Below are 13,746 nucleotides of genomic sequence, written 5' to 3'. Positions count from 1 at the left end.
TTAATGGACTCAAACTACATCGGACTGCACCGCATATGAATCCCACAGGAATGCGCAGCGTATTCCTGTGTGAACCAGCCTTAACGGTGGGGCAGATAGCACTATAAGCAACATGACTATACCTCTCAAGGTCAGATGAAAAGAACAGAACTTAACTCACCCACCATCATCAGCGCCCACATCTTCACCTGGTCTTCTTCCGAGTAGCAAAGGAGCCTAAGCTGAGTGCTGGACAAAGTGTTCCAGCACCCAGCTCGCAGGAGGACACAGCCCCGATCTGTGAGACGTCTGGAGCAACTCATGGAATCTGGGTATTTAAAACTGTTTGCACCTTCCCCCACATAATCAAGTGATAAAAGCAATAATAAGCAGTAATAAGAACCCTTGAACAGCTAGCAGCAGCAATATCAAGAGCACATTATAAGTCAGTCATATAATGATCTGAGGATATATATAGTAATACTGACATTACTAAAAGCTGATCTAGATTATGGAAAATGGTTAACTGATTTCGAAATGTTCTCAGATAATAGAGTAGCAAAACCTGTGATTTAAATGGAGGCAAGGATCGGGGGGTAAGCTAGTATCATTGATGTTTAGTGGGTGCCGCAAAAAAACACTAGTATTGGCAATCAGTTAGTATAGCAATAACCCCCCAGCATTGGTGTTCAGTGGGTGCAGCAGTAGACCACTAGCATTGGTGTTCAGTGGGTGCAGCAATAATCCCCTAGTATTGGAGTTCAGTGGTTTTATTTACTTTAGCGTTTACCCCTGCCCAGCTGCCTCTCTGGTGGTGACAGAACTAAAATTTAACTCTTGGGCAGCAGATCACTCCACTCAACAGGGCCACCAGCACAACTGCAGTACTAGATTCTGGAACACAAAGGGTTCCAGCATCCAGCACTTGTTTATTGTCTAGTTAAATGCCAATGATAGGAGCAAGAAAAGGTTGTTTTTACAAACTACTACCTCCTAATTTCTGCTACACATTTTTAGCCTTTTTAAAGCAAGATTATCTACTAGACTGTGGATGGTACAACTCTATACTTACCTCTCAATAGGGGATTTCTTTTTTCTGAAAGTAGATGTAAGCCAGTAACATTGTCCAATGTATATGCCTTTGAAGAAAAAAAATGATCTTACAAAACTGACCTGAACTTCTTATCTAAAATGTTTTGAATCCTTCTCATTCATGTACATAAGGATAAAATGAAAAAAAGGCATCATTCAGCTACACTCGGGCTTACCATGCGGCGCTGCTCCGGGATCTGTTCTTCTATTACCTTGTCCTGCACTCCCACGATGTCCCTCCTGCAGTGTCCACTGCAATGTTCTCCGGCGGATGCCGGCATCTGTCTTCTGGGTTCCGTCCCCTGCGAACGTCGGGACGTACGGGGGAAGGAACGGCGGGAAATTTGAAAATGACAAAAGGTGACATTCACTAAATTCTGTTCTTTCTGCCAGGAAACTGAGAAACATCCATGGTGTCCAAAAAGTGTCCCTTTAGGTCAAAATCGGTTTTAGACCAGCTAGAGAACAGCGATAGTAAATTAAAACTTCTTGCAGAATTGAGTGATAATGATTCGCGAGGAAATTTGTCATCAAACACTGAAAACGATTTTGCGACTTTGCTCAGTGATGTATGAACTTGGCGCTATATTTCAAATTTCAGTGTTTTTGGTTTGATTATATTATTGAGTTAAATTTATTATTATTATATTATTATTTTTTATGATTATTTATTGAATTATAATTTATGATTTCGTGTTTCAAATTTTAACATACCCGGGATATTTACTAGACTCTTGTTCAGACAGATTTCAGTGAGGTATTCCTAAAAATTACAGGACTACAATAAAAAAATACATATTTCCATGCAAAAAAAATGTACCGCTTTGAGCACAGAAATATGGACATAATCAGACCGCTAGGGAGGTTAATGAAAAGTCTTAACCACTTTTTAAAGCATGATTACAAGTCTTTGAATCAGAACACCACCCTATGAACTGTACTACATTGCTCAAAAAAATTAAAGGAGGATCAAGTCAATTAAACTCCTGGGACATTGATCTGGTCAATTAAGTAGCAGAGGGGGTTGTTAATCAATTTCAGCTGCTTTGGTGTTAATGAAATTAACAACTGGTGCACTAGATGGGCAACAATGAGACGATCCCCAAAACAGCAATGGTTTTACAGGTGGAGGCCACTGACATATTTTCTCCTACTCATCTTTTCTGACTGTTTTTCACTAGTTTTGCATTTGGCTAGGGTGAGTGTCACTACTGGTAGCATGAAGCGATACCTGGACCCTACAGAGGTTGCACAGGCAGTCCAACTATGCCAGAATGACACGTCAATACACGCCATTGCCAGAAGGTTTGCTGTGTCTCCCAGCACAGCCTTAAGAGCATGGAGGAGATTCCAGGAGACAGGCAGTTACTCTTGGAGAGCTTGACAGGGCCGTAGAAGGTCCTTAACACATCAGCAGGAGTGGTATCTGCTCCTTTGTACAAGGAGGAACAGAATGAGCACTGGCAGAGCCCTACAAAATGACCTCCAGCAGGCCACTGGTGTAAATGTCTGAGTGGGCCCTGTGCTCACTTCCGCCACCATAGAACTCAATTGACATTTGCTATTGAAAACCAGAATTGGCAGGTCTGCCACTGATGCCCTGTGCTTTTTACAGTTGAGAGCAGGTTCAACCTGAGCATACGTGACAGACGTGAAAGGGTCTGGAGAAGCCGTGGAGAATGTTATGCTGCCTGTAAAGTCATTCAGCATGACCGTTTTGGTGGTGGGTCAACAATAGTCTGGGCAGGCAGATCCATGGAGGAATGCACAGATCTCTACAGGCTAGACCAGAGGTTTCCAAACTTTCTGAATAGGCCAGTTTTCTGGTCTTCTGTATTTAGGGGTGGGGGGGTCGGACTGTAACCATTGGGAGTGGAAAATGCAGCAGAAATAATGCCCAATCACTGGTATCAGTAGAAGGAATAGTGCCCTATTATTGGTATCAGTGAGAGGAATAGTGCCCCAACATTGGTGTTAGTGGAAGGAATGGTTCTTCAAAACTGGTATCAATGAAAGAAAATTTTCTCCAACACTGGTGTCAGTTGAAGGACCAGGCCCCAGCAATGGTGTCAGTGGAAGGACTGGAGCCCCAACATTGGCATCAGTGGAAGGACTGGTGCTCCAACATTGGTGTCAGTGGCAGGAATAGTGCACCATCAATGGTATCAGTGGGAGGAAAAGTGCCCCATTTTTAGTGTTAGCAAAAGTAATAGTGCTCTATATTTATATCAGTGGATGAAATTATGCCCCATTGTTGATGTCAGTGGCAGCAATAGTACCCCATTGATGGTACCAGTGGGAGGAAAAGTGCACCATTTTTAGTGTTAGTGGAAGTAATAGTGTTCTGTATTTTATATCTGTGGGAGGAATTGTGCCCCATGGGCCAGATAAAGGCAATCAAAGGGCTGCATCCGGCCCCCGGTCGGCAGTTTAGAGACCACTGGGCTAGACAATGGCACCCTGCTTGCCATTAAGTATGGGGATGAAATCCTTGGACCCATTGTCAGACCCTAAGCTGGTGCAGTGGGTCCTGGGTTTTTCCTGGTGTACAACAATGCCCGGCCTCATGTGGCAAGAGTATGCAGGCAGTTCCTGGAGGAATTAATACCAATGAATGGCCCCCATGCTCGCCTGACCTAAATCCAATAGAACACCTCTGGGATATCATGTTTTGGTCCATCTGACGCCGCCAGGTTGCACCTTAGACTGTCCAGGAGCTCAGTGATGCCCTGGTCCAGATCTGGGAGGAAATACCCAAGGACACCATCTGTTGTCTCATTAGGTGCATGCTCTGATGTTGTCAGGCATGCATACAAGCACGTGGGAGCCATACAAACTACCTAGTACCATTTTGAGTTGCTTCAATGAAATGTCAGCAAAATTACCTAGCCTGCTGCATAATTTTTTCACTTTGATTTTTGGGGTGTCTTTGAATTCAGTCCTCTGTAGGTTGATAATTTTCATTTCATTTAAGGGGCATCCTTACGTTCCTAACACATTACCCTGTCCATATCAGTATAGATATCCAGCATAATATTTTTCCCCATTGGGATCTGATGTGTTTTCAAAGTGTTCCTTTAATTTTTTTGACCAGTGTATTTTGGATTTTGGGCCTTCAGCATTGAGCTGTTCATGTGTAAAGTGCCACTGGAGTTACTTTACAGTAATGCTATATCATGCAATTCATGCTATATCTTTAGTGTTGAGATGAGTTATTAATCAGTGCCATTGCTGGAAAAGCATGCAAACCTTGACACTATAACGGGTGTCAAATATTTTAGCCAATGAGTCACATTTTCCATTCGAACCTGGTGTGGCTTTGACCTAACCTGTCACACAAAGAAAAAGATCAAACAAACTGGCAACTGGTAATATAAAAGAGATTTCATATTTACTGTAAGCTTTAGAATGGGTCATAGTTGGAGCAAGATTTAAAGGACAACTTCAATTTTGGTAAATTTGTCCTTTAACCTCCCAACCCCTTTGAGTGCAGCCTGTAATGTTAAATATAATACTGTACGTACTTTACTCCCCATTCCAGTGATTTTTATTGTGTAACCATGGCCAGCGTCACACACCTTTTCCAATGAAAACTTCCAAGCTTGCTCTTTTTCTTTTCAATACATTTTTGTAAAATTTTAGCATTACAAAGAAATGCATTACCATATTCTGCTCCTCTTTCTAATTTGTATATGCACCATGGCTGTATTTATTACTATGGGTGAGCTGTACTCCAAAAATATAGCGGAACATGTCTCACTTGTAGGAATGAATATGTCCATGGCATCCATGTGCAAGAAGAGGAACCAGCATAAAATTTTTTTCTTGAATGGAAGTGCCAAGCAGGACCGCACAGTAAAGATCACTGGAACGGAGGGGGTGGTAAGTATTTAACATGGCAGGCTGCTCTCAGGGGTGTTGGGGAATTAACTTTTACTGTACTAAATATATATATATATATATATATATATATATATATTGTATATGTATATCACTAATAATACCAACTGTGGCCAAAATCCTTATTACAACATTGGGCAAACCCGTGACCCCCTACTTTCAGAATTGTTTTTTCTTAAACAAAGTTTTATTTTTGCTTTTAAGGTATTATTATTATTATACAGGATTTATATAACGCCAACAGTTTATGCAACACTTTACAACATAAGGGCAGACAGAACAACTACAATACAAATTAATACAGGAGAGATGAGAGGCCCCTGCTCTTTAGAGCTTACAATCTAAGAGAAAACACATCTTAATAAAATCACAAGAAAAAGATCACACATATGGGAGTAATGATATGGAAATAGTTTGGCACTTACAATGCTGTCATAAAATTAGGGTGAATATAGTGGGGTAGATTTACTAAAACTGGTTCACTGAGAATTTGGTGAAGCTGTATATGCTGGCCAATCAGTTTCCAACCTCAGCTTGTTCAATTAAACTTTGGCAATAAAATCCAGAAGCTGATTTTCTATGCAGAGCTTCACTGAATTTTGCACTCTCCAGTTTTAGTAAATAACCCCCATAGTGTATATACAACAGTGTATTTGTATACAGTGTACATGCAAATACATACATCATTTGTTATTACTCAGCACCATAAGTATTTGATATGAAATGCAAAGAAAGACATCTTGATCAAATGAAATATACTCTGACATGGGTGCATCATTGCTGAAGTTGGTGGTGCCTCTGGAATCCTATTTTATGAATCGTTGGACTTTATCCCAGGCTTGTTATATCTGTATCCTCTATTCTGTTCCCTTCTGCCCTATTCTGTGCTGAAACCCACTCAATAAATGCCCTTCATTTCAGGTTATGTGTGTTAGCCTCAGTGTGCTCACTTTCTGTTCTCCTAGGTTGTCACACGACCAATAAAAATGGTCCTATTAATTACTAAATAAAAGGGTTCAAACGCTTTTTTAGTCACCTTTATTACTTAAAAAATTTGTTTAATAAAGATCTGACAATGTGAGATGTAAAGGATGATAAAACAGGGCTTTTGTAAGCCATCATGCAGAATCCCAAAGATTCCTAAACAGTTCATATTTTTTTCAACCAGCTATATATATTAAGTATCAGATTTTTATTCTTTCCTCTCGTTGTGAAGAATCCTGGATTTTCGAAGAATTCCCCCTGTGGTTGGGCGTCTAGTGAATATTGTTAAAGAAGTAAGAGATATCACTACGGATAAAAAATTATTCAAAACGTTTTACATCTCCCCAGGTAAGAAAATCTCCTAATTTATATATTCATACACAGAAACCAATCAGTCTTACCAAGAAAGTTTTCTATGAACATAAAAAAAGTGTTGGTTGCTGGTCCTGGCTTGCTTTGAAGTGTTCTTGTTCATGGATTCAGCACAGACCAAAAAGAAGTAATAGAAATGTATTTAGTGAAAGACCAGGGTATGCCAAACTTCGGTAACAGTAACATGTCTTATAATTAAAATTAAAGTATATGCCATTCCATGGGTCAACGTTCAGAAGCACAGAAGTGAATTTTAGAAATATATAACAAAGGATCATTTAAAAAAGTATATGTAAAATATCATCATAACAATTTGACAAGAAGGAATGTAAATATTTAAAGTTGAAGTTAAGCCATAAAAAAATATTCTTAATACCGTTAGTGAGCTAACGTACCTATAATGGAGTGTGTTCCATGTTGTGCAGGCAGCTGTTTACTGCAGAAATCATCACTTCAGGGATGCCAGTCTTCTTCCTCTCTCTGATCTTCCAGTTCTACAGAGTTAACATGTTCTAGTCTGTGAAGCTGCTGTGAAAATGTTCCCAAGGAGGATTCACCCCCTCTTTCCTCCTCCTATATTGAGAAAGGTTCTTTAATTGCTTTCACTGCTTGTAACATGAACTGTGAACAGAGGAGAGTCTGATGAGTCACAGTATTCTCTCCCCATGTACAGATCATGTCACAGGCAGTAAAAGAGATGAAAGAAGGTAGAAAAGGGGAGGTCCTTGTCCAGAATGTTTTCACAGTAGCTTTGCAAAAGACATGAAGCAATTAATCCTCACAGTGCCAGATGTTCAGCAGCAGGAAGAGGACCAGGCATCAATGCAGTGAAGATTTCTACAGGATTCAGCTGCCAGCACGATACACTTCATTACAGGTATGTTAGCTCACTAAAGCTGTAACTTTTTTTTTCAGGGTTAAGCACCAGCTGTAATATGCAAGATAAAAAAAACAATCTTCAGATATTGTTCCATTGATATTGCAGAAAGGATAAATGCTAAAAGAATAGATCATAACTGAACAAACAGGTGTAAAATAAACAAAGATCACCCCGGAATATTGTTGCCCTATACAAATGGCTAATTTGCACATGTGCAGAAGAATTCTGAGCTATTCACAGGTCTTGAAAGATAATTAAGCGGTGGTATTTGTAACCAACATGTGGATGGGATGCAAACTACTATCCTTATGGATGCAGACATGCTTTACATGGGAGGCATAAAAACATTAAAACAGAACTAAAGGCAAAACTTTTTTTTTCATTTTGGATAGAGGTACATGGCTGGTGACAGATCTCGCCACAGAGCGGCCCTGCGGGCACTTGCAAAGTGCGATCCGGGAAGGACGTCATATGATGCCCTCCCGGAGGGACGAAGTGTTCTCCCGGCCTTCATTTGACCATAGGTCAGGTGGCAAGTGATTAAGTATAATAAGGTGTAGCCTGGAATTCCACACTGAAGACAAATCCCCCTTAGAAAGTAGAAGGTAAACATAAAAGTACAAAGGAAGGCAGTGAAAACCTACAGAAACTAATTGGCAAGCAACTAAGGGCTCGTTCACATGTGTGTTGATTATAAAGAATGAAGCAATGCTCAAAATGCACCTATAGCATTTATGATGTGTTTATTACGTGTTTTCCTTGGGTTTATGAAGCATTGAAAAAGCTTCAAGGATGCTTGATAAATGCCCATAAAAAGTGTTGCTTTTCTAGCATGAAGTGCTTAAAGGGGAAATGATGTAGAGGAAATGATCCACTTTGAGGCATGGTTAGGTTGTAATATAATAGCAGACATTTTTGTGAATTCTCTGCGGGATGGATTCATATATTTTGATCTCTTTGACACTTGGCTTGTTCCAGCTCAACTTTGCTGAAGCAAAAAGCTTTGCCACTGACAATAATGCTCAATGCCTCTGCCCCGTCTGGCATGGTCAGTATTGCAGGTTGGCTTAATGCTTTTGCCTACACGCAGATGCAAATGGTGTTACCATACAGCTGTTCTATACAACCAGGAAGTGACTGGAGCTGCTCTATCACAGTTCTCTATTATTTCCCACTGCATTCTGGGATACAGGAACCTCCACTGCCTCTCCCCCCCCCCCCTTCCCGTGCCCAGCTAACACTTTATAAATGCTTCACTAACACACCATAGGTGCTGCTAAGAGGCAGTTATAGAGAATTACCACTGAAATCAATAGAGGCGACTGACAAGCACGGATGCCACATGAAAGTGACATGCTGCTTAATTTTTGACAGGACACAATGCTACTGCTCCTGTGTGAACAGCACTGTGTGGTGCCATTGTAATATTCATGGCAGGTGTTGAAGGGCAATTATGAGGCTTTAAAAATGCTGGATAAATGCTGCATAAACACATGGTATTGACACATGCGTAAACGAGCCCTTAAGTAACTAAATGAAAATACTTTCTACTTTGTTTTTAGAAACTTTAGTCAGTCTACCAATGTAACAGTGACCTTTCTGTAGACAATGCATAGCACCACATTGTATAGTGCAAACACTTATACCCGTCTCTTTTCTCTACGCCTCTCCATATCAAATATGATTTTGAAGCAACCAGAATGATAGTTTCCATGGATACTTTAGAGATATGGGCCCCAGCTTTTTCCACTGAAATGTAGATCAGAACTGTACCCAGGTAGAGGGCACTGTGAAGACTTCTCAGTGTTTTATGTTTGAAATCATTATTCATAATAATCTTTTGTTGCTCCAATGTTCGTAGAAACCTGGAAGTTTAATAGCAGATGAGACTCCCTATGATTCACACAATGGCAAACAACGGCAAGCAACCACTTCTAATTGTATTATTACTGTCTCCCATTCACCTAGAATATATGACTGCACAGAACAGCTGCCTCATCTACAATGACCGCCATGTCCTTGCTCTCTTTAAATCTAAATCCATGTATTTTAGTATTCCATCTCCCTACAGAAAAGACTACTACTAAGATTTATAACTATATCAACAATAAAAAACATCTAGTACCCGGATCACTAAAAAACAGTGAATTGTTCCGTACAAAATATTTGTATGGTGCTTTCTTCTACCTTGTTTTGTCATGAGACTACATGTGAAAATTAATTACTGCATATTGTTTATCCATTCAATTTAATAAATAGAATGTCTTAAAATGAATGGTAAGAATGTTACATGCTACTCTTAATCCTTATTATGTTTTTTGCAGGCTTGGCATTATTATTTTTATATATTTTCTCCTCCTCATGTAACACCAAACCAGCAAAAGTGTTAGTACCTCCATGCCTGGATATTTGGCAGTGTGTTGCCCCTTCTTCCCTCTACATGTCAAGTCACAGGCTCTTCAGAACCTGAGGGGTGGATTCATGGTGTTCCCCCAGAGATAAACCCCCTCTAACAGCACCCACACCTAAGGCTGATCGGCGTTAGGTTATTCCTAAGCACCACTAATACCCTAAAGGAAGTGTTGATAATTAGGTGGTCTTCTAAAACCACTCTCCCCCCAATTATGGATTTAAATTAATTTTGAAACTTGCATACTTCACTGTCACTTTCATACTTCGTATGCAATACCTATACTATTGTATAAGTATAGTATTGTATAGATAGGGCAGGATATCTGGTTAAGTTCTCCTATCCTGAAGTCTTAAGTGCTTAAGGGAGCTCTGTGCACTTTTCTAATCCTTGTAAGGACCTATGGGACCAGTTCAGCATTTTAAAGATGGGTTACATATAAAATCATTTCCATGTTAGCATTCTTTTCAGAACATTGGGATTACAAAGAATCTGTTGTCCACCAGCATCGGCGCTGGTACCCCCTCTTTCAGGACCCATCTTAATGCTCTTTCAGTGCTTGGAGCCATATAAGCTGGTATTAGCTGGGTGATGAACATCACTCCTCTTGCTCTCCAGCTATAGGAAACAAGCTAACATGCCTGATGTGTGAGACTGATATTGTTTTTCTTACATACATAAAATTAAGTACAGAAGTGTTCCAGTAACATGACAGGAGCACTGAATGTCTCTGGTTGGTTCTCATTAATAAATGGGCTCTTCTATTGTCCAAATGTATCAAGTCTATGGATGACATATTGCTGTCCTACAGAACCTGACGTATATTACTTTCCTTCCCAGCCAATAATGTTTGCTTCTATGGCGAGTGCTCATACTACTGTTCTACAGAGCATGCACTGTGTGGCAAGCCTGACCTCCTGGAGGGCTCACTAGCTGCCTTCCTTCCAGACACTGCACTGGCCGAGAGGAAATCCTGGCGCAGCCCTTGGAGACGGTCTTATCATAAAAGTAAAAAGGCTGAGTGAGTAAAAGATATTCCAAAACATACTAGATCTTCAACATACACTCACCGGCCGCTTTTTTACATACACCTGTTCAATTGCTTTGTAACACAAATTGCTAATTAGCCAATCACATGGCAGCAATTCAATGCATTTTGGCATGTAGACGTGGTGAAGATGACTTGCAGAAGTTCAAACAAAGCATCAGAATGGGGATGAAAGGGGATTTAAGTGACTTTGAACGTGGCATGGTTGTTGGTGCCAGCAGGCTGGTCTGAGTATTTAAAAAACTGCAGATCTACTGGGATTTTCACACACAACCATCTCTAGGGTTTACAGAGAATGGTCCAAAAAGAAGAAAATATCCAGTGAGCGGCAGTTGTGTGGATGAAAATGCCTTGTTGTTGTCAGAGGTCAGAGGAGAATGGGCAGACTGGTTGCTGAGACATTCAGATGGTAGGGTAAGAATTTAAACAACATAAAAGTATGGATCCATCCTACCTTGTATCAAAGGTTCAGGCTGGTGGGGGATATTTTCTTGGCACTAGCAAGGTGTACCTAATAAAGTGGCGGGTGAGTGCATGTGCCGCTTGTTCTTTGGCATGAATATTTATTGTTAATAGTGATATAATGCTAGCTAGAGCTTAAAAAAACATTATCTTCAGTTCCACTTTAAAGGAACTGTTGGCTTTATAAAAAAATTTTTCACAAAATAGCCTCTGCAAAAGGACAGTTCTAAAATGTTAGCAAAAGCAAAACTTTTTTTTTTTAGTTTTGAATAGTGTAGGGAAGGGAAAAAAACATGTTAGTCTATTTTTTGCTATCTGTGCCCTGCTGGGGACATTTTTCTTCACATCCTCCCCGAGGAACAGAAGAGAAATTAATGCAGAGGTCCAATCAAATAATATCTAAGCTTGAACCTGCTCCCTTCCCCAATCCAAGCCCTATTCTATCTACCCTGTAAAGGAAAGATATCATTACAATTGTTGTCAAGGATCTCTCCTCTTCACTGAAGCCGGCCACTGGGGAGATTGTGTGACCTGAACGGACTGCCTTCAGAATAGATAAGTATACACATCTTTCCTTTACAGGGCAGTTGGTATAGGGCTTAGAATGGGGGAGGGAGCAGGGTTAAGCTTAAAAAGTATTTGACTGGATGTCTACTTTAAGAGGAAATCTCTAGTAAAGTTAATTCAGCTTTTAGGCAGTTATCACCACAACAGGTGATAAATTTGGATTTTCCTTCCCTTTCTATCTCAGTGACAATAACCACCAGAGCAAATACTGTGGGTAAACCTCGCTAACTGGAGCACAGACAGCAGTAAACTATTCACAGAGGTTCTAACCATACCCTTCTCTTCTCTATTCAAAACTCAAAAACTTGTATCTACACATCCACATTATCCCTTACTTCTGTAGTAGGCACCAAGTTCTTTCTTCACTCTCTTCATGAGCTATGGTGGCTGAAGAATCTAGGGCAAAGTTGTTAAAAATGGACTATGTACACAAAGTTTATTTTCTAAATTTCCTTCTCTAACAATTAGACACTTGACCAGTTTACAGGATATGTAAACCCAAAATTTCGTATAAATGTTACAGTGTCATTGTAATTTCATGAGTCATTTCAATAATTTAAAATCTACAGCTATCATTAAAATAATACCTGCTGATCCTGCCATGAAAGTCCTTTGCTCAGGCACTTACTGTTATAGATGACAATGCTTTGTTCTTACCTCCCAGTTGTTTTCACATGGGTTTCTGATGGAGCCTACAAGCAGCCTCTTTTAACACGTTAGGAAGGAATGGTCCATGTTGTTGCCTTTAGGAAACCCACGTTGAAGTACATGCATGCAGACAGGCTGCAGCATGTCAGCAGCATTGAGATGCAACAAAAAGTAAAGAAAAGTGAAAAAAAAGTATTTTGTTTTTTTAAAAAAAAAGGTCACTTGTTTATGATGCAAAATGCTTTAGAAAACTAAAAATTATATGTATACTTGTGAGCTACTATGGTGAATAGTGACTGTGATAATCAATTAATAGCATAAATAAACACAGGCCATTTTTTGCGTTACTGCGCTCCATTACTTTAACTGACGATTGCACGGTCATGCAATGCTGCACCCAAATGAAATTTACGTCCTTTTTTTCACACAAATTGAGCTTTCTTTTGGTGGTATTTGATCGCCCCTGCATTTTTTTTTGCACTATAAAAAAAAAAGACTGACAATTTGAAAAAAAAAAAACAATATTTTTGACTTTTTGCTATTAAACATGTCCAGTAAAAAAATTTTAAAAATCTAATTTCATCATAAATTTAGGCCAAAATTTATTTTGCTAAAACAAATCCCAATCCGTGTAGATTAATTGGTTTACGTGAAATTTATAGTGTTTACAAATGGTGGTATAGATGCTGGAATTTTTTTCTTATTTTACTAATAATGGCGGCAATCAGCGACTTATAGTGGGACTGCGGCAGACATTCTGACACTGGGGGGAACTGACTTGGTGTCACTGACATCCCAGTGACACCAATACAGTGATCAGTGCTAGAAAAAAGCACTGATACTGTACTAATGGCACTGGGCAGGAAGGGGTTAACATGAGGGGCAATCAAAGGGTTAACTGTGTGCAGGGAATGTTTTACTAGGGGGCCGTGTTAGTGTACTTCACTGTAAGCACACAGCTTTGGATGGCTGTGCTGTGCACAGCCATCCAAACCGTGTGCCTGAGGTGACAGGGAGGAAAACTGTTAGTAAACAAGATAGTCCTCCTCCCCGTCGGAGATTCTCGGTAATCACCGGGCACCGGCAGGTAATCACACGCCCCCTACCCGTAAATAAAAAATCACGTATATGTACGTGATTTTGTGCATCCGTGCTGCCCTGTAGCAGTATTTCTGCTATAGGGCGAACGGGAAGCAGTTAAAGTGGTTCTAAGAACAGGGTTTTTTTCTCTGCATTAGGCCCCATGTACTCGGGACACTTCTGAACGATGGAAACTGACTGCTGGAAAACGTAGGTCAAAAAACATCTGTTTTTCCGTGGTTGCATAACGCATTTATGCGCATTTATGTGCGTTTGCGTTTAGAAGCATTTTTAACCACCGCTCACCATATAGTAATATGACGG

The 13,746-nt window shown here is 40.0% G+C and overlaps 1 protein-coding gene across 1 annotated transcript in view; it reads left to right on the top strand.

The window, feature by feature from the left end:
- The window catches only part of LOC149458698 (extracellular serine/threonine protein kinase FAM20C-like), a 143,599-nt gene that overhangs the window by 32,559 nt on the left and 97,294 nt on the right, over positions 1–13,746 (top strand). Inside the window, exons 5-6 of the mRNA XM_089681839.1 lie at positions 6,188–6,303; positions 10,458–10,638. Coding sequence (XP_089537965.1) covers positions 6,188–6,303; positions 10,458–10,638 — 297 coding nt within the window. The remainder of the gene's footprint in view (positions 1–6,187; positions 6,304–10,457; positions 10,639–13,746) is intronic.

This window comes from Staurois parvus, unplaced genomic scaffold (assembly GCF_062004578.1).
Source record: "Staurois parvus isolate SC_StPar_1 unplaced genomic scaffold, SC_StPar_1.0 ptg000282l, whole genome shotgun sequence".
Lineage (NCBI taxonomy): Eukaryota > Metazoa > Chordata > Amphibia > Anura > Ranidae > Staurois > Staurois parvus.
Note: the sequence above shows the minus strand (reverse complement) of the source record. Positions and strands in the feature narration are given on the sequence as shown.